General features: G+C 51.1%; 1 protein-coding gene across 41 annotated transcripts in view; it reads right to left on the bottom strand.

Annotated features, from left to right (window-relative positions):
* Positions 1-21,565, bottom strand: part of SORBS1 (sorbin and SH3 domain containing 1) — a 1,860,906-nt gene that overhangs the window by 312,671 nt on the left and 1,526,670 nt on the right. For 29 of the 41 annotated variants that reach the window (XM_078643144.1, XM_078643174.1, XM_078643143.1 and 26 more), the window contains 3 exons: positions 5,677-5,742; positions 5,086-5,178; positions 3,832-3,881 (listed from right to left, as the gene is read on the bottom strand). In XM_078643144.1, the coding sequence (XP_078499270.1) occupies positions 3,832-3,881; positions 5,086-5,178; positions 5,677-5,742 (209 nt within the window). The remainder of the gene's footprint in view (positions 1-3,831; positions 3,882-5,085; positions 5,179-5,676; positions 5,743-21,565) is intronic. The other 12 variants (XM_078643141.1, XM_078643150.1, XM_078643157.1 and 9 more) reach the window with 3 other exon arrangements.

Here is a 21,565-nt window from a genome sequence, read left to right as displayed (position 1 = left end):
GTAGTACTCCTACACGTACTATAAAGTGCAGTTTGAGAATAGGCCTCTCTGTGTCGAGTGCAGATAGTTTTCAACTAATTCCCTGCCAAATAGGCAGTCAAAGTCGACTGGCTGGGAGAGCAGGAATTTGTGCAAACCTTTTGGTACCAGAAGTCAATCTAGCTACAGAGTCTTGAATCCATTAGAGTTGAGCTATTGTGTGATTGAAACCCCAAAATATGCACCACAAAATTAACTACTGCTTGTGGGTGTCTGCATCAATGATGGTGTTCTGTAGAATTGTGTCATCAGAGACCACACCGATAATAGGAGTGGCCTGTCTGTTCCCACAGTGAATCACTTCATCAAGCATGACTGACAGTCCTGCTGTGTACACGGGGGACACTGTGAAGACATCTAATTTATGGACATAAACAGACAAGAACAAAATCCTTTTTGATCATTAACTATAATATTTCTCAACGTGAGCCCCGAAGGATGGAAAAGGTCTTTATAACCACACATTACGACAAAACATGCTAGCCTCATCACGAGATGAATTACACGTCTAATTGGTTTGGTTTTGTACTTGGAGTGGGTTTGACTCCAAAGTTTAAGAACTGATGCCCACTCGTACGCACAATCCTTTAGTGTAACCATCTCAACCTGTTGCACTTTGACCCTAAATCCCCAAGTTGAAGTATTCCACTTATGAAGGGCTGATATGTAAAACGCCACTAAAGGTTGCAGTAGAAAGGGCGCACACCAGGGCTCAATTTGTTTTCATAACAAGAGAGCACAGGAGAAAGAATATATTTGCAATGGTATCTCGTTTGAGCTTTTCAGAACACACGGTTATGATCCCATGTTGATACACAGGAGTGATGGGTGGTGATACCAGACAGCCCTCCCAGTGCTACCAATAGAGTTTCACAGAAACCTCTCCTGAGATCAATGAAGCAGTCTAGTGTTTCTCCTTTCATAACTGCTGGGATCACGTATTTTAAAGGGTCTTGTCCTAGATAATGCCAGACCAGTGACCTGGTTAGACCCTAGATCACCTGTGAACTCTCTGTGGGCCCAAGTCCCTCACTGCTTTCTAATTCAGTGAGTGTGCAATGTAGATTATGGTTTGAGTGACAAATTCTAGTATATTGGATAATGTCAAATGTGGGAGAGGTGAAACTAGGGGACTGTAAAATCTATTCAGGCGAATATGTAAGTGGATGGCTCAAAATGATCAGTTGTGGGGATACTGGCACATTAAGGGGCCGATTCCGATTCGGTAAAATCCCTTTACAAATAGCCGTTCGGAGTATATTTCCCGTACGAATCGTACCCGTAAACGTCCCCATACGTACGATGAAGTACGACTCGGATCCAAAGCAGGTCTCCATACGAATCGTACTTAAACCGTGCGGCTAAAAAATACGTGCGATTCGTATCCGGAACACGTAGTACACGACGTCCGAACGTAATTAAGCAGCAGTTTCCGGACCAGCAAGTATGATTCGTCTATGTGACACTCCGTACAACTCTTTTCTACGGGAGCTCAAAACGTCTGGAAAAGCTGAGTCCGACCCGTATAGCACCATTGAAATAGTAATATGAGGCGCACACACGCCATGAATGCCGGGGTATGGTGCGTTACACACGCTCGCGTATGGCTCCATCACAATGGTGATACGAGGCGCACACACGCCATGAATGCTGGGGTACGGGGTTCGCGTGCGCGTCGTTCAGTGTGGGTTTGTCTTGTATTTGATTGTGTGGCTCGCTCATACGTGACATTTTCTGTCAAAATCGTATTCTGATTCCCCGGTCTGGATCGTACTTGTCGGGTCGTACAGCATGTTTACGATTCGTACGGTTCACTTTGAGGGTCCGTGTCATACGGATTTCCCCTTGCTATTCATACGGTTCGCAATGATTCGGTCGTATATTTTTCCTACGAATCGTACTACGGGATTTGGACGGTAATTGGACGAGTCGTACGGAAAGGGCTACAGATTCGATTCGGTCGTACAGATTAGTTTACCAAATCGGAATCGGACCCTAAGGGAACGTTTCTAGAACCTATGCCTTGTTATAGGGCAGCTTTAAAAAAGGAGTTACTGCAACCCACTTTCCAGCAGTCACTCTTCTGTACCAGAATTGGGAACAGGTTGCCCTACCCAGGAGAACTATCAGACAGAGATAGGAAGGGGCGAGGAGTGCCAAGTATGCAAAACTTTGCACGCCTTGACTGAACATTCTACCCACGAAGTTCTGTGCTGCTGCGTTAAGACGTGTGGTGTTGAGTGGAAAATCCATTACTTTTATTCAGTGGCAGCTACTGCAGAACAGGAGTGGCGGGGAAGTATATGAAATACAAATCTCTTACCTGTTCACGCTGCACGCTTTTTGTTGTTCTCTGCTCTTCCTCGCTCCTGGAAGCACCCATGCTCCCCTAAGCCAATCTCAAGGCTGCTGTCACCATGACAGCAGCGTTGTGATTGGTTTGAACATCTTTGTTTGGCGCTCAAACAGGGACAGCAAGCCTGTGCATTATTTCCACCCAGGATGTGCATTACAGGCCGGTGGAGAACATGCTAAGTGCTCATGACTGTTTGGCCAGCCCAAGAACGCCGGCCAAATCGTCATGTGCACTTAAGGTGCATATACCAATCCCCCTCCTCACTGTGACAGAAGCCCAGCCCCACCCCACCATGCCCAACCATAGAGGAAATTATAATAACATCCTGCTGTTATCATTTTATTTTTCCTTTGTTGCACTGCTCAGAAGCAGTGGGACGACGCTCCTCCATCTTAGAAGAGGAGCCGCCACTGCTTCTAGTAATCCAGACATGCCAGTCTTCCATCAAAACACTCATCCATCCACCTGAGCAGGCTGGAGGGCATCGTGACAAGTAGACCTCTAGACTCCACCGACCTCTACCCATCACCTTTCAAGGACTGTAAACCCCAAAAACTTAGAGTGTGCAACACAAAAAGTATTCTCCGGTCAGATAAATAAATACACGTATTCACTCTGGCGATTTATGGATTAGAACACCAAAAAACATACTGAAAAAGTATTTCCAAAAGAAGCTAGGACGAGGGAACAATTTAAGTTTTCCAAATTACATTTTCTGAGCCTTTTAAGAGTGAACTGTGAAACCAACGCGATTACTGAGACGTAGTCCTTAAACCTTTAAACAATGTACGGTCAGAGCGGCTCAAGGTGTTACAGGACATTAATGTACACAAGAGGGCGAGTTAGAGACATTAACACGTCCAGCGCGCGCCTCACAACCATAACAAGGAGCAACAGTAAACACAGCATGCACCTGTCACGGAAAGGGAGCGCTGAAGGACAACAAGACACATTTACACCACAACACCTTGCAGTGCTTTTCACTGAGACGATCGGGACAGGTCGCATGACTGCCACTGGTGCAGAGCAGTTTTCGTCAGATACCGGGGCATTTTGAACTAATATAACCGATTTTCCCACATAACTCAAATTAAATTTCACCAGCATCCAACTAGAACAATATATATATATATATATATACACACACACACAACACACACATATATATATATATATATATATATACACACACACACATATACATTTACTTTTTGCAGTGCAAATATTGAATTTGCCGAGGTCGGCATTACAAATCGCACCGCAGACTTACCTGGAAGCAGTTCTGAGCTGCTTGGCACTAGTGCACTATCTAGGACCTCACACACTGGAACAGTGCACAAGCACAACGCTAAAAGAGCTAGAAGGTAGCTTTTGGCATGCGACCCTAGAAGCACACAACAACTGGAATTAAATGAAAGCGCCAAGGCTGAACTTACCAGGACAAGCGGTCCGAGGCAGCGTCCAGGGAAGAGCTGACTGCCGTGCTCTGCAAAAGTCCAAACAGAGACGTCATTGATACCTGCTGCCATAAAGCCAAAACAGAAAAGCATAAGCGGCCGCCGCTCGAGACGCAATTGGGTATAAATAATGCCCACGTGGGACGCAGCCGCTCTATATTAAGGACGGGCTTTGAGTCTGACAAGCTTGGCCAGCGCGCGGGGTTCCTTCTGAAGGAGGGGCCGGCTCGCCAAGCCTCTGTGGTGGTCGTTCCCAGCGCGGCTCCCTTTTGTCTGCCAAATGAGTCATTGTGCTCAAAGCCAAAAGCAAGAGCAGATAGCCAGCTGGGCCCGGAGAAACATGCTCATTATTATTTCCTGTCAAGAGTTCTCTTTTTTTCATTCGGGCGTATCGTGTGTCCACTGCAGAGCGGTGTATGTTTCTAGGCGGTATTATTCAGAAGCACTTGCGTCCTAACGGGGGCCATTTTGGACGGGAAGTGCCTGTGAGAGGGGAAGCCCCTCGCGCTGGTGTTTGTGTGGCCGCGGGTGGGTGCCCATGAATTAATCATGAGTCGCAAGGAGGGGGATGCCTCGTTGAGAACGCTGCGCCTCTCGCACAGCAAATGCACGAGCCCCAAGAAAACCTTGTTTTAATGAACTGATGAATACAAAGTAAAATAAAACAGGTGAAAGGTTACAAGGGCGGCCATATGCCATATTAAGCTCGTTGTTAGAAATCCTGCATTTTTACTAGGATTTGGCATCCTGCCCAACCGTGTCTAGGCTGTGACAGCATTCCATGCAACTGACTGTAAGGCGGCACAGCAGGACAGGCAGCAGACATAAAACAGCGAGTGCCTCAAATAAATGTGTTTCAGAAGCGTGTACAGGCTGCACCATGGCATAACGGTGAAAAATAAACTGAGAAATGAGAAAAACACATCTATGACAAAGATGCAAGGCCAGCCATGAAAAAAAGAGTTATTCATTCATTTTTCAAGACAGAGGAACAGGAGTGTCATTTGTGACTGAAACCTTTATGACAAAATTAAAGACCTTTCAAACACCTCATTTGAAACTATACTCTCAGCGTATTGAGCTGTCATTCCTTACAGCGTCAGGGTAAGCCATGCAGCCAGGCTCCTAAAGCACATCCACAGCCTGTCCCACCCAGCAATCCCCCACAGACTACACATTACAGCGGTGTGCTGTTAGATTTGTCACCACGCGAGTAGGAAAGATGGTTCGTACCCTTTTATCTGGTGATTTATAAAGTGTCTCCATTTTTTCTAAGTCTGCCTCTAACTCATTCTGGTACTGGCAGAGGTCTTTTTCTAGGTCAGTCTGGTGGAGAAGGAGAAGAAAGGGAAAAGACAGGATCTGGATTAGGAAGACCACAATAACCCACAGAGCCTCTCCCAACAACCGCAACTCACCAGCGACTCGCCAGTCACAGCCCAAACACCACAAACAGGTAGCCCAGATGACCCCACACACGAAGAGCTGCCTTCTGGCCCACATCACTTCCGCACTGCGCATTGGGCCTTCTCAACGCCAAATACTCTGGGTGCGCACCCCATTTTGTGCACACCCACAGTCAAGGGGTTGCATGTCTGTTAGTGTTTAGTACCATTAATGTCCAAAAAGGGAAGGGAACATGAATGCAAACCGTGTCTATGTTACAAAAACCAGAGAACGAACGCACATGTTAAAAGTAGGGACAATAGTAACTGAATTACAGTGCTTGAAGAATTAGCTTATGATGAACTTAAAATCTGACAGACACAAAGCACACAGCAGCCGGTTATAGGGCCAGGTTATATTGAAGACAAGCAGAATTACCTTTCTATCCTCTACAGTGAGGATAGAGCAATCTCCAGGAGTATAATCCCATATCTTTTTTGGAGGCTGATGGAAAGCAGAGGAGGAAATGAGGAAGTGAGCGCTGAGAAGAGAAGACATCACAAGGCACTTGGAGACAGTTCACAACAGACAAGAAGCACATACAGCGTTTGCATTGACTCTCAGAGGGAAAGTAAAGTGGGGAGAAGCCAAGAGGGACAAGGAAAGTGGGTACATCTGCTATTGCATAAGGCTGCCTGGCAAGCATGCAAAGGCTGGGAGGGAGAGTTATTAGGAAGCATTGGGAGGGTTTGTTATCAAGGAGCGAGTGAAGCATTCCTGCCCAGCACTCTCCTTTGGGTATGCTGCTTGTCAAGCATTCCACTTAGAAAATTAAAGAATACATTCCTACAAGCATTGCCTGCCGGGTTCATTTGTCTGGAGCCTTCTGATAAATGTAGTTTGAATGGTAGAATACAAATACATACCGCATTAATAAACGGCTGAATGTCCAGGTGCGCAGAGCAGGGCAACGAGAACACATTGTTATTGCACGTCACTTGCCAGGTTTTAGTGCCATTGCTATGATTGTTACAGCTGTTATTGACTATCGCATTCAAATGCAGCATCTGAACAGGAGCGCAGCCACATGTTTGAGGACATCTGAAGGGTTGCTTAGTTGCAACAAATATATGTGCTGCTTGCCTTTTTGTGTCGTAAAATGCAAACATGGGATAATATTGCTAGTTATAACACTCACAGAGAGCCCTTTGCAATTCAACATCTCGGTAATATTTTTATATTTACAGTTTCTACCTGCGATGGATGGATTGCCCCTGCTGCAGACGCTTTCATTTGGCAGGAAACGGCAACATAAATGTCTATTACACTAATAGTCTGCGCGAGCCAAAAACAAACATTATGTGCAGTGTGTAGCGGAGACAAAGCAGATGCTCCCTGGAATAATTGCATTTCCTCCACTACATGATTATACTGGGATTCTTAAAACCAAATTGAAATAATGTGAATGACTGGCTTTTATGCAATTAGGCTTGAAATATGCGCACTGGAAACTTGAGCTTCGTGCTGCTGAAGAAGGAAGGCATCAAGAGTAGGGGCGCAGCACTGACACCAGTACTGGCCAGCGGACAAGAGGGGCAACCTCTAATCATCACCCACACTTGAGGCTTCAGCTGGGAAGGGCCCATCTAAATTTAGAAACATTTTGGCCCTAATAACGATGACGGTCAGATACTAGTGTCGGAATCGAAACTGACCGACTACTAGTCAGCGGTTCCATGTGAAGAATTTGGACGCGACCACCCATGAGGCGGTCATACACATCCCTTTCCATAATGCCACTTGTGCAGTGGGTGAAAAAGGGGCGCTGCACAAACCGCAAAAACATCCATGCACCGTGAGCCAGATACCATGCGGTGCCTGGCACGCGGGGTATCGATGTTTGTGGCACGCGGGGTATCGTTGTTTGTGGCACGGGGGTATCGATGTTTGTGGCACGGGGGGGTATCGATGTTTGTGGCTCGCGGGCGATCGATGTTTGTGGGGAACCATAGGTGCCCCCCCAGGCTTCTTAGCAGAGGCCCCCAAAGTCCGCTGACAGCCTTTCAATGGCGGCCGGACCACCATTGAAAGGCTGCCTGAAACATGCATGATAATCCCTACAACAGTGCCCGAGCAGGCACCGCCCCACTGTAGGGTATTACTTTCCACCCAGTGCCCCGATGGGCTTCTTGAGCCTGTCAAATAGGCAGCCGTCAGTCCCTCTGCCTGCGACCGCCACATCATAACGAGTAGGTTGGACTACATTTAAAGATGTCGGTCGGATCGCAACCAACAGGTTGTCAGTTGCGATACGACTGACATTGTAATCGGCCCCTTTATTTTTTTGTTGAAACAATATTGACAATTGATAGATGTTTCATACTGCCAATGCAGCTTTCATATTTTAATAGCGAGCCCATAAAATAAAAATAGAGTATCGAGCCAAAATAGGGAGTCACCCTTCAAAATAGAGACAGTTAACTCATCTGTTGGAATATTCACAGCCCTAACACATGTTGTTATGAAAGCTGAAAAAACTGCCCGAGGCAGCCATAGTGGTGGTTACTGCTGGGACTTTCTGGCTCTCACTCAGTAAGAGACAAATAATGTACAGGCATGTGGGGCGGACCCGCTTTACAGACACTCACCTGGAGGAATGGGGCTTTGCGGGGGGTGGCCGACCGGAGGGAGGCTCGCCCCCCCGGGGATTTTGGGGCTCCGGGAGGTAGGGGAGGGGGAATAATAAAAAGAGGACACAGGAAGGGATATTGGGCTGGTTGGGCTTGGCGGCGGTTTTTGGGCTTCTTTTGGGCTGGGAGGGTACTTAAACGGCCATTTTGGGTCACTGGTCACCATTTGATGGGACAGTGACCCAGCAGCCGGGGAGGTGTAGGTTTTTTTTGTGGTAGTGAGCAGTTAGGGAGTTTGAGGGCGTTAGCGCGCGTATCGCGGGGTTGCAAGACTGTGTTTTTAACTTACTTGTGGGTCAGGCTTGCTGTCGGTGGACGCGTGAGGTGTCAGGCGGGGCTCGCGAACGACGCGAAGGACAGAGACGATGGCGGCAGATGGCTTGGCGGATCCTCGCGTTCAGGAAGCGCTGCGCCTGCTCGGGGAGGCTGGCCGGACCGATCTCCTCCGCAGCGATGTGCGGGTAAGGCCACCGCGGCGCGCTGCTGATGGCGCCGCGGCGGCTGTTGCTGCTTGTGACCCGCCGAGGTCACGTGCGCGCAAGGGGGAGGGGGCGGGAGCAGTGAAGAGGGCGGCGCGCGGTGGCGGCCCACAGGCGGCTGGGGCGCCGAAGCGGAGGAGAGGCACAGGGAAGAAGCGCGGGGCAGGAAAGAAGGCTCCATTGGTTTTTGTAGGCGAGGAGGAGGGGCGGGGGGGGGCCCGGAATGACGGGGGGGGCGGGGGAGAATGGCCCTGGAGGATCGGGCATGGTCTTAGAGAGAGGTGCGAGGCTACCCGGGGACGCGAGTGCGGGGGTGGGGGAAGGACACGAGGGGGGAGGGGCCGGGGGGCAGGGGCAGGCGGAGGATGCGGTGGGGGGTGGCTTGGAGGGGGAGGGGGGTGAGGGGAGAGAGGGGCCTTTTGTTGGAGCGGGTGGGGGACCTGGGGGGGAGGAGCAAGGAGGACTAGAGGGGGCAGGGGGGGGATCCCCATTGCTGATTGAGGACACGGAGGGGGAGGAGGAGGAGGGGGTGGGGGGCGGGAGCGGGCAGGAGGGGGAGGAGTCTGAGGATGAGCATATCATTCCGCCTAGCAGTAGGAGTTCACCGCGGGGCGGGGGGCGCAGGGGGGAGGGGGTGCGATAGGGGGCAGACGGGAGCAGGCGGGGGGGTGGGGGATGCGCCGGGGGGTGGGGGCGGACGACGGAGGAGGGGGGAGGTTTTTGGGGGGCCACAGCGGGGAAGGGGGCGTTTGGGAGGGTGCGGGGGGGAATGGCGGGGGGGAGATGCGTGATTGGGGTGGGTGGGGGGGTATGGGTGGGGGCGCGTGGGGCGGTTCGGGCGGAGTGGGGAGCTGGGGGTGGGGGGAGAGCGGGTGGGGGGGTCGTCCGGCGTGGCGGGGAGGACATTCTGCGGCTGGGGGGAGAGGCGGTTGGGGAGGTAGTGGAGACAGTTTTGCCCCGGCTTGCTGGACTTCCCCGTTTTTCTCTTGGCAGGAGCAGTGGGGGAGGGGCTCGGGTGAGCAGCATGCGGCTCCACCCCGCCGAGTGGATGGGCTGGCTCTGCCTAGTACGGGCGGTCGCGCTCCAACGAGGGACCTGGGGTGGTCCGGAAGAAGATGGACGGAAAGTAGCTCTCCAGCGCCCCCCTCCCGATGGGTCGATCCGGCCGCCGGGGGACGGGGATGGAGCAACGAGGCAGCGGTTTCTTTTGATTACCAACATGAGGGTAGACGGAGAGTGAGTGTGGACCTAGGGGCCTTGATGACGGAGTGTAGAGCTAGAGCAGGGTTGAGCAGGGTATCTCCTGGTAGGATTGTGGTAGAGGGGGCAGGGGGGGCGGAGCTGGAGTCGGAGGAAGAAGGGGAGCTGCGGGAGGCCGGGGAGGTTTGTAACGTTGTTGCCAGTGTTTTACAGGACTGCCCCCGGCAAGTGGTGCAGCGAGTGACGGCCCCCCTGATGATCTGGTTAGGCGGCGGGATCCGGTGAGGACGCCAGCCTTGACGCCAGGTAAGACCAGTACGGGGTCGGGGAGTGGCTTGGGCACGCCTCAAGGAGGCAAGGCGGGAGGGAGTGGTGTTGGCGGACACCACGTGTCGGTTGGGACGGATGCGGAGGGTGGGGATACAGTGAGACTGGTGAAGGGTAGGTATGTGATGGATGCCGGTGTGTGTACGGAGGCGGTTTGCGGGTCGGCGGGGAGTGCAGGGTCGAGCGGGTCCTCTAGTGAGTTAGTGGCGGCGAGTGTCGGAGCGAAAGGGAACGGCGAGGGTCCGGTTGCGAGCGCGGTGGTGGGGACCGCTGGGACGGACGTGGCTTTAGGTGGGTCGGCTGCGTCGAGTGCCGGGGCGAAAGAGAGCTGCGACGTTCCGGTTAAAAAACTGCCGTACATGGGAGTGGCGAAGCCGTTGGGGGCGCACTTGTCATTGGCGACCAGGGAGAAGATATGGAAGGGGGAGTATGTCGAGATCTTTCGGTTGCTGCATCGGGAATTGATGGCCAAAGAGGGGTCGAAGGAAGAGGAACAGGAATTGGCGCGGCGGCCGAGGGTGCCGGTTACTATTGAGAATTGGTCAGCGGCGTTCTTAATCTATGCGAGCGTCTACTGTGAGAAGTATCTTGACAGGGCAGTCGCGCTGTTCAAGTACATGGACGTAGTGCGGAGGGCGCAAGTGACTTACGGTGGCAATGCGTGGTCGCATTACGACGAGGAGTTTAGGGCGCGCATGGCGTCGGACCCGGAGGCTAAGTGGGGGGAGTTGGATGCGGACCTTTATCAGCAGACAATGAGTGGGGCGAAATTTGGCCGCACTATCTACACGGCAAGTGGTTTGCCACTGGCTTCCACACCCTTTTCGGCTCGCCCCACCCGTGGGGGGGTGGGACCGGGGGGAGCCGGGAGCTTCCAGAGCGGGGGGCCTGCTGGGATTTCAACAGGGGTTCCTGTCTCCGGCAGACGTGCAAATTTAAGCACGAGTGCTCCTCTTGTGGAAAACGCCATCCAGAATCGCGTTGCTGGGGGCTTTGGGGAGGCCCCACGCAGGGCACATACCCGGCTCCCGTGCCAGGCAGGGGGAGAGGGGGGGGAAGGGGGGGTGCGAGTACCTTGGGAAAAGGCTCGTACACCGGTTAGGCTGGACCGGTTGGAACCCCTCTTGGAGGTTTATCCGCGGGCGGATGATGCGTCGGTGCTGCGTCGGGGTTTCAGGGAGGATTTCCGGTTGGGGTACGAGGGTCCGCGGATTGCTCGTTGGGCGGAGAACCTGAAGTCTGTGAACGCACACAAGGGCATCGTCCGGGAGAAGCTTTTCAAAGAAGTGAGAGAGGGGAGGATGGTGGGACCTTTTGAGGTGGCGCCTTTGGAGGATCTGATCATTTCACCCATTGGAGTGGTGCCAAAGAAAGAGCAGGGTCAATTTCGCTTGATTCAACATCTCTCGTGGCCGGAGGGCGCGTCGGTGAACGATTTTATATCAGCAGACTTGGCGTCGGTGTCATACTCGTCCGTGGACATTGCGAGAAAACTGGTGACGACGGCGGGACGAGGGGCGCTCATGGCAAAATGCGATGTAAAATCGGCGTTCAGACTGCTGCCGGTTCACCCAGAGGATCATCAGTTGCTGGGAATACAGCTGGACGGGTTAATTTTTGTGGACAGAGCGCTTCCGATGGGGTGCTCCGTGTCATGTGCCTTGTTCGAGCGTTTCAGTTCTTTCTTGCAGTGGGCGTTTTCCTGGCGCACAGGCTCTGAGGCGATTACGCATTATCTGGACGACTTCTTCCTGGTGGGTAGCCCCGGTTCAACGGACTGCCAGCAACAGCTGAGTAGTTTTATGGACCTGAGGAATTACCTGGGGGTGCCTTTGGCGCCAGAGAAGACACAGGGGCCCAGCACGGTGCTGTCGTTCCTCGGGATAGAGCTCGACTCAGCGGCTATGGAAGCACGCCTGCCGGAAGACAAGAGGTCGGCGATGGTGGTTCTGGTGAGGGACATGTTGGCCAAACGGAAGGTGTTGGTGCGGGAGGTACAGGTGTTGTTGGGGCACTTGAATTTCGCGTGCCGCGTGGTGCGGGCGGGGCGGACCTTTTGTCGACGGTTGGGACTGGCTTTGTCGGGGTTGTCGATGCCTCATCACCACGTACGGCTGCCGGCGGGCGCGAGAGAAGATCTGTGCATGTGGTTGGCTTTTTTGGAGAGATTCAACGGTGTTCCCATGGCGCCGCCGGAAGAGTGGGAGTGGGACGTGACGATGTCATCGGATGCGGCGGGAGTCGGCGGTTTCGGACTCTACTGGGCGGGCCGGTGGTGCGCGGAGCAGTGGCCGGAGCAGTGGCAAGTGGGGGGGAGAAGCATTGCTTTCTTGGAGTTGTTCCCGCTGGTGGTGGCTGTGACAGTGTGGGCGCGTGAGTTGGCGCACAGGCGCGTGTTGTTCAAGGTGGACAATATGTCAGTGGTGCAGGTGGTGAACCGGCAGTCTGCGAGGGAACCTCAGGTGCTGAAGCTGATGCGCGTGTTTGTGTTGCGGTGCCTGGAAAACAATATCTTGTTTCGGGCACAACATGTGCCGGGAGTGGACAATGACATTGCGGATGCTTTGTCTCGTCAACAGTGGCAGAGATTCCATGGGCTAGCCACGGAGGCGGAGGCGGTCAAGACGGAGGTGCCGGAGGAGATGTGGTTAGTGGGAGAGCGCGGGTCGTTCGATTGGTGAGGTCGTCAGTGGCGGTGTCCACGTGGAAGAGTTATGAACAGGCCTGGCTGGAGTTTCTGCGTTTTGGAGCGGTAAGGCAGCGGGACAAGTGGCGTCGGGAGGAACAGGTGGTGCAATTCATGCTGGGGTTGATGGACAGAGGTCTGGCGAGAGTGACCATTGCGGGTAAACTGGCGGGTGTGGCGTTTATGGGCAAGCTTTGGTGGGGCTATGCTCCCTCGGCGGGGGAATTGGGAGGGCGTCTTCTGGAGGGTTGGGAGAGAGAGAAGGGGGCCCGGGTGCGGCAGAGACGGCCCATTACGGAGGCAATGTTGGAGGGGTTGCTGAGTCGGTTGCCGGTGGTGTGTAGAGATCAGGAGGAGGCGGTGCGGTTTTCTACATTGATGTCGTGGTTGTATTTTGGGGCCTTTCGGGTGTCAGAGCTGGTGGGTTTGAAGGGGCAGGCGGGATTGAAGTGGGGGGACGTGGAGTTTCGGGGTAGGGAGGTCGCCGTGCGGCTTCGACGTTCCAAGACCGATCAGCGGGAGAGGGGCACGTGGGTGGTACTGGGTCCGGGGGACAAGGAGGCGGTGAGTCCGGTGGAGTGGGGGAGGCGGTTGGCGGACGGTGGAGCGCAGGCGGGTGCGGAGGTTTTTGACAGGGGAGAGGCGGGACGTGTGACGGCCGCGCAGTTGCTATGGGTCCTGCGGCACGCCCTGCGGTCTATGGGTGAGGATCCAAAAGCCTTCGGGACGCATTCTTTCCGTATCGGGGCGGCGACGGAGGCGGCGCGCCGGGATTGGGGGAAGGAGGACATAAAGCGGTTGGGGCGCTGGAAATCGGATTGTTTTAAGACATACGTCAGGTTGCGAGGGGTAGTGGTGGAATGAGTGGGTGTGTGGACTTGCTGCTTACATGTGTCTCTTTTCAGGTGCAGTGGCGGGGCCTACGGCGGCGGCAGTGTCCATTTATGTGGTGGGACATTCTTTTGTTAAATGAGCGGAAAAGGCCGAATGGGATAAATGCAGGAACCTGAACCTGGAATTAGATGAACAGTTGTTTCAGTGCCATTGGAGGGGCAAAGGGGGTATGCGTTGGCACGAGTTGGTGCCGGTTTTAAATAACGTTGTTCGGGGAGGGGTGTGCCCGGATGTTTTAGTGGTTCATCTGGGTGAAAACGACCTGGTGCAATGTAAGGGTTTGGCTCTGGTGAAGCAAATGCGGAGGGATCTGTTGGAAATCAAGAGGCAGTGGGCGGGGTGTCACATTATCTGGTCTGAGTTTATTCCGAGGAGATGCTGGAGGGGGGCAGTGAGGCCAGGGGCGATTGACAGAACTAGGAGGAAGATCAACAGGGAGATGAGGACCTTTTGTGAGAAAGAAGGGGTGGGCAGAATGGAGCACCCGGAGCTAACGTATGGAGCCATATATTTTTTCTTGGAGGATGGGGTACATTTGTCCAGGTACGGGATGGAACTTTATGTGGTACAGTTGAAGGAGGCGTTGGACAGGGCGATAGGGGTGAGACGGTATCCGAAGGTTCAGAGGTCCTAGGGGGGGGTCGAAAGCAGTAAAGGCTTTCGAGTGGCGCTTTCCCTAGTTATAATGGGGGGGTAGGATAGGAGGAAGGAGCTTTACTGGTTGGAAGGGAGTGAGTGTACATAGGGCAGAGGTTTTAAAAAACATTGAGCCAGGCGTTTGTGTAAATGATAAAGAGGTTTATGAGGTTGTTGGGGAAATGTTTAGGGGTGGGGGTGGGGGGATTTGCAGATATGTGTATATTTAGTTAGGCCTAGTTTTGTGCGGCAAAGGCCAAGGTTGGGGTTATGTTCAGGATGCACCTGTTTCCAATAAAAGCGGCCTTTAACACACCATATACCTGTGTCCGGTCGGTTCTTCCCCTCCCCGTCTCCCGATGGGCCCCAATGGGGCTTTGCGGGGGGTGGCCGACCGGAGGGAGGCTCGCCCCCCCGGGGATTTTGGGGCTCCGGGAGGTAGGGGAGGGGGAATAATAAAAAGAGGACACAGGAAGGGATATTGGGCTGGTTGGGCTTGGCGGCGGTTTTTGGGCTTCTTTTGGGCTGGGAGGGTACTTAAACGGCCATTTTGGGTCACTGGTCACCATTTGATGGGACAGTGACCCAGCAGCCGGGGAGGTGTAGGGGTTTTTTGTCCCACCCTCCCTCCCTGTTTTCTGGTAGCTAGGGTTGGGGGGGGGATAGCTCAAGGGTTTTTGTTGGTTGCAGGTGCTTTCTGTGGTAGGGATGACGAGTGTGTCGCTAGGAGCAGGTGCTGGGGTGGTTTTCTTGGGGTTGGCGCTTTCCCTAGTTATAATGGGGGGGGTAGGATAGGAGGAAGGAGCTTTACTGCTTGGAAGGGAGTGAGTGTACATAGGGCAGAGGTTTTAAAAAACATTGAGGCAGGCGTTTGTGTAAATGATAAAGAGGTTTATGAGGTTGTTGGGGAAATGTTTAGGGGTGGGGGTGGGGGGATTTGCAGATATGTGTATATTTAGTTAGGCCTACTTTTGTGCGGCAAAGGCCAAGGTTGGGGTTATGTTCAGGATGCACCTGTTTCCAATAAAAGCGGCCTTTAACACACCATATACCTGTGTCCGGTCGGTTCTTCCCCTCCCCGTCTCCCGATGGGCCCCAAAGGCACAGACAGAATGAAATCATGATGCTGGGGTACCTTGCTGAGTGATGTGCACACCCCTTATTTGTAAGGACTGGTACGGTGAAAGGAGATAAAGTGGCAATTGTGTTTGGTGTTAAACTTAATTATTTGAGAGCGTACAAGAGAAAATTATTACTAGGCGTCCGATTATTAACCCACAGGTTATCCTTTTAAATAATTTGTTGAAATATCAGATTGGGCTGCAGGTATCGGATTTTATTTCTCATGCTGTAATAATAATCGAATAACTGTTCAGCGCTCATGTAGGTGCCTCCTGAAGTAGAGCTATTTCATGTTTTTTAAACAAAAAATACCTTTTCGTTGCTATCTGTACTTCTTTTGGATAATTACATATGGGTTACTGCTTAGTGTGCACTGCGTAAACTTACACAAATGTTTATTTGTTTGACTGTTTTACAATAGGTCCATTTACACCTCTCAAGTGCTCTTTGAAACTAATCTACAGGTCAATGACCCCCCAGGACTGAGACAGCTAAACATTTATTAGTGGTCAGAGTGTAATGTTCAGAACCGCATAGCCAATCAGAATCCCATCTTTGTGGCCAATATCTAATGATGTGGGCTAGCTAAGAAAAGCAGAAGGCACAGGAGCTCCATGTGATGACGCAGTGCTAGTGATTAGTGACACGTGTAGAAGTGCAGAGCTGATCAATGAAAAACAAATACAATGTTGGCTGTAAATACAGTTAAAAATACCAACTACAACGTTTAGTTGCGGTATATGTATTGTGCATTAAATGTCCAACCAACTTAATACAATGAAGTTTCGACCCTAATTAGGTGGCATCTGTTGAAGGGTTGAGACAATGCTGATCCCTATAAGGAATGGTAGGATTGGTATGCAAGTACCACAGACAGATGCGTATGATATCACCAGAGCACTTTCGGACTCAATGATTAGCCGCTTTGAGAAGGCTACCATCATGGTGTCCTGATAAAGACATTGGCTTTAATAAAGCAATTAGGGTTGAAACGGCTATGTACTAATTAACTTGGTGGTTGGACACCGTTGGGCGGTGTACTTACCTGCACTGACAGCCAACATGTGTTTTCTCAATCAATCAATCAATCAATGCATTTATATAGCGCGCTACTCACCCGGAGGGTCTCAAGGCGCTTTGGGAGGGGGGGAGGTCCGCTACTGCTCGAACAGCGAACAGCCAGGTCTTGAGCTGCTCCCTGAAGGCCAGGTGGTCTTGCGTCTGGCGGAGGTGGGTCGGGAGGGAGTTCCACGTCTTGGCGGCCAGGTGGGAGAAGGACCTTCCTCCCATGGTGGCTTTTCGGATGCGGGGGACGGCGGCGAGGGCGTGGTTGGTCGAACGGAGCTGGCGTGTGGGAGTGTAGAAGCTGAGGCGGTTGTTGAGGTATCTTGGGCCTTGGTTGTGTAGGGCTTTGTGTGCGTGGGTGAGGAGTCGGAACGTGATTCTCTTGTTGACCGGGAGCCAGTGCAGGTCTCTCAGGTGTCCGGAGATGTGGCTGTGTCGGGGGATGTCGAGGATGAGTCTTGCTGAGGCGTTCTGGATCCGCTGGAGTCTCTTCTGGAGTTTGGCAGTCGTTCCGGCGTAGAGGGCGTTGCCGTAGTCCAGTCGGCTGGTGACGAGGGCCTGGGTGACCGTCTTCCTGGTCTCGGTGGGGATCCACCGGAAGATCTTACGTAGCATGCGCAGGATGTTGAAGCACGACGAGGAGACGGCGTTGACTTGTCTGGTCATGGAGAGGGAGGAGTCCAGGATGAGGCCCAGGTTGCGTGCGTGGTCCGTTGGTTTGGGTGCGCTGCCCAGGGCAGGGGGCCACCAGGAGTCGTCCCAGGTGGAGGGTGATGATCCCAGGATGAGGACTTCTGTTTTATCTGAGTTCAGTCTCAGGCGGCTGTTCATCATCCACTCGGCTACATCTTTCATCCCTTCGTGTAGGTTGGCTCTGGCGGTGTCGTTGGTGAGGGAGAGGATCAGCTGGGTGTCGTCGGCGTAAGAGATGATGTTGAGGTTGTGTTGGCGTGCGATGGCCGCGAGGGGGTTCATGTAGACATTGAAGAGTGTGGGGCTGAGCGAGGAGCCTTGAGGGACGCCGCAGATGACTTCGGTGGCTTCTGATCTGAACGGGGGGATGCTGTGTTCATTGTGGAATTCTCTCTCATCTCCTGTTTCAAGTTGTACTCTTTCATCCATGTGCTTCTGACCCCCTCCCTGAGCCACTCTCTCTGTTCTGAGTTTTCTCTCCTCCCACTCCATGCTCAATGTTGCTTCTTCTCTCTCACCGATGATGTCCTCCCCCAGTTGTGTTTTCCCCCTACTGTGTGCTTTTGTGTGCCTTCCTATCCCCTGCACGCTTCTCAGTTACTAGTAGGTCCTAATGGGAAGACATACTGAATTTGCCAATGCCTGTTTTCAGAGGGCAGGATGGGTGATATTAGCCTTATAGCCCATAGGTGTGCAGAAATAACAGCCGTAAATTACTTGTCATCACTTTATGGGTCCCCGGTCGCGACTTGGGTCCATATTGTGGGCGTGGGTAATGAATAGCTAGCTGTTATGGGTCACAGCTGCTGGCAAATATGCATACATGCTAACTCACACAGTGCCACCGTGTGACACACGATATCGGCTCCCATCACACGGTCTCCCAGTGAGGAGCCGATATCACATTGTGGCTGGAAAAACTAGCTGAAACCCACTGCAAATGTGGTTTTCCAGCTCGTTTTCTGAGGCTTTGAACTGCCAACGTCCATTATGGGATGTGAAAACACCCCAGGACATTGGAACCAGCCTCAGAAAGCATTTCTTTTTTGGGAGGAGAGGGCTTGGGGATGGGGTTCAAAAGTGCCTCCAAGGTACTTCTCGACACGAGGCCCCGCCCTCTTCAAGGCCCCGCCCCCTCACATGGTGAGATTGTTCTTCAAGTTGGGAATTATGATAATGCCTAATTAGCATCTAGAGTAGAACAATGAGAGCTGGACACCCAATCAGACTGCCTTCTTCGAGGCCAATTCATACATATTTACACTTGCCCTGGTAGACTCACTGGAAGTTAGCTCGAGATCTGGAGTCAAAATTTAATGCAGTTCACTGTCAATGCTTCTTCTGTTTTCGTCACGTGCAAAAACACCTGTTTCTAAGTATTTAAAAAAGTACTTGGAGGAAGGCAAAAACATGATGTTTGGCGCCATCTATAGTCTGGTCAAGTAAACCTCATTATTAATGACGACAACAGGTTTATAAATAATGTTGCTGAAGGAGAGTGGGGGCATTATGCATAATGCCTCATCTCCAGCGCCCTTCCTTTGTGGTGGCCCTGTGCTCTGGAGGTGTATTCAATGGCTGCCTGCTTCAGTGTTATGCTGACTTCAATTGTTATCTGGCAGATTCCCAAGCCAGTGGCGTGATGAAAAACAATGGGGCCCCACTGTAGGATGTGAAGAGGGGGCCCTGAGTTTCTCATATCTCACAGACATTCAGGAGCCTTGGGCTGAATGGGGGGCACTTTCAATGTTGAGTGGCCCCTGAAGGGCCCTCTGCATTAAGCTCCTGTGTCAACCCCCTGGAATTTTAGGCCCCCCTCAATGGTTGGGTGGCCCCTGAAAGACCCTCTGCATTAAGCTCCTGTGTCAACCCCCTGGAATTTTAGGGCCCCCTTCAATGGTTGAGTGGCCCCTGAAGGCCCCCCTGCATTACGCCCCTGTGGAAACCTTCTAGAACTTCTTCCATCACTTGCTCTACCTCGGCTTAATTTAGTGAAGGGACAAGGTGAATCCAGCAGACCGAAAAATCCCACTGCGTGGCTACATCTCTTTCTCCGGTGTACTATTCTCTGAAACTGCCTCCCTGTGTGCCAACTCCATAGCCTCTTTCTTGGAGGGGAAAATGTAATCTTGAATACGTAGGGCAGTAAGGAAAAATAAACAAATAGAATTATTTATTTTGAATGCAGGAAGGACTCAAAATTTCCGACTTCCAATGTTGATAAAACGAGTACCAGCAAGTTGGGACTAAAATCACCTGATATTCACCACTTTAGAGACAATTTAGTTCGTAGTGAAGGAATCACGATTGTTTTGCTACTTCCTTGTTCCTCTTTGTGATCAAACTGTGTCACTTGACTTCTTGTCAATACACTTTTCACAGAAGTTTCATAATGGGGAACCTATCACCTTTCTTGATACTGCATTTCACCCTTAAATTTCCTAATATACTTTAAATATAAAGCTTATTTGTGGCTTCTCTTACACTAGGTTGCTAGGTGTGTGAGGGTTTTAGTTCTGAAAGAGGGATTTCCCCAAAATCCTTTCCGCTTCGTTACGCCGGTTTCTTGTCCTTTCTGGGGAACAGTGTATCTTTTTTGTTTGTAGCTGCGGTCCAAGGGCTGATACACTGGACCCCGTAAAATATTGCAGTTCTAACTCCCTCTTGTTGTTGATACATACCCTCCCATCATTGCCATGCACAAGATGACAGGCATCGTGTGGTGCCTGTCACCTTGTGCATGGCCAGTGTGGCAGGTGCATCCTAAATACCTAGCGGGACCTCCGCAACTTCGGCGGTCGGTCCCGTGATCCGTTACAGTGTACGCCCGCCATCGTACTAGGCCGCTTAGTGATCTAACTGGGCCATTGGAGGCTACCTGATTCTACAGCATGAGGTCAGACTCATTTAGCTTTTAAATATCACACAACCTTGGTGGTAGCACTATCAATCATCCGGACAACACGGACTTGCACACCAGACCCAATGAGAAACCACTGACCACTAAAAAAGCCTCTTGGAGCGAAGTAACAAATGCACATTAGACCAATAGAAGCCTACACTTTTAGGATAGGGCAGAACAACTTTGAGGCTGTAAACTCGCAGACTAGAATTAAGGCAGAGGTAGCATCTCTCAAGCCCTCAACACAGCACAATCCTTTTTCAGCAACCCCATCATCAAGCTACTATCTGAAAAACAGCGCCAAAAGTCTTCCGAAAATGCTAGATGATGGCCTGTAAAAAGCTAGGTAACATAATATTTATGCTTCTGTGCTGGAGCTACAGATGTGGAAGACTTAAGCAATGTCATACTCTGCATCACGTAGCATCACAATCTCTATTTTTTTTAAATTAATGCAGAAGCAACACTCATTCCTGCACTGGCATAAGTGGATGAGGCCGTTTGTGATTTTCTTTGCTTGGAGCTTAGTTTTCAGCTGACAAATGAGTCTGACGTCTGAAATAGCAGGTACCTGTGTTTAATTATCAGAATCAATGAAAGTGTATACATGTAGAGTACCGGAGGTGAAAAGGAATACTTCTTGTTCTTACTTTGCATGATTTGGCTGCTCCAACCATGATAACTTGATTGTAATTAGGGTTCCCGGCTTTATGGTTTATATTGTTTTGACATTTCCATCTATTTTTATCCATATTTCTTTTTTGTAAATTTCTTTTGTATTTATCCATATTTATTTTAGATTTTGTGAGGAAAATAAGCTAAAATGTGTATATTTCTACATTTATTTAACCAGTTAACATACACTCAATGTCTGAATGCCTGACAGGTTTCAATGATATAAACACACCCTGGTGATAAAATAAGAAAACATGTACATTTTAGTATCAAGGTTGTGCAAATGCACTGCTGTTTAACTCTTAACTAAAATGTTTTTATTTTTTAACCCCCTGCCTGTCAATCCGCATAGCTATTGGGCTGGTAGTCATGACTGACAGCATTTAGAATCACTCAAAAACAACATAATTTCCGTTTTGATCCGCATCCACATATGTGATAAAATTATCTTGCCAGATCCCCAAAGCATACTTATCCCCACTCCTTATTTGTTGTTTAGGATCCTCCAGTCCATAATGTGTTAATTTAACCTCCTGACCCGGAATACATTTGCTTTGGGGATCTGGCGAGATCATTTTATCACACATACACACCCACTTTCAGAATCCCACCACACCCACATGCACAACTGCGGCACCACCTAACAAAAGATCTCCAACGGAGTGACCTCTCGTGGGGCCCATGGGGGACTGCAGCGCCACTCCCACGAAGAGCACAGCCCGATGATGAAGCATGACACCCGCAAGGGTGTGTGAGGGCACCAATTCTAAAAGGAAGAATTCACCTATCCTTTCTTAGATCTCACCTGTGTAACACTTGGACATATTATATCTCCAACCAGAACTGGTTGTAGAGAATCTTTCTTTCCTTAGGAACTGCTACCATCCATTTTTTGTTGATACTTAATCTTGGGAGCATTGGTGCTGGACCTAACCTTGTTCTTAAAACCACTCCCGTC

This window comes from Lissotriton helveticus, chromosome 5_1 (genome assembly GCF_964261635.1).
Source record: "Lissotriton helveticus chromosome 5_1, aLisHel1.1, whole genome shotgun sequence".
Lineage (NCBI taxonomy): Eukaryota > Metazoa > Chordata > Amphibia > Caudata > Salamandridae > Lissotriton > Lissotriton helveticus.
This window is presented reverse-complemented; position numbering and strand designations above follow the sequence as displayed.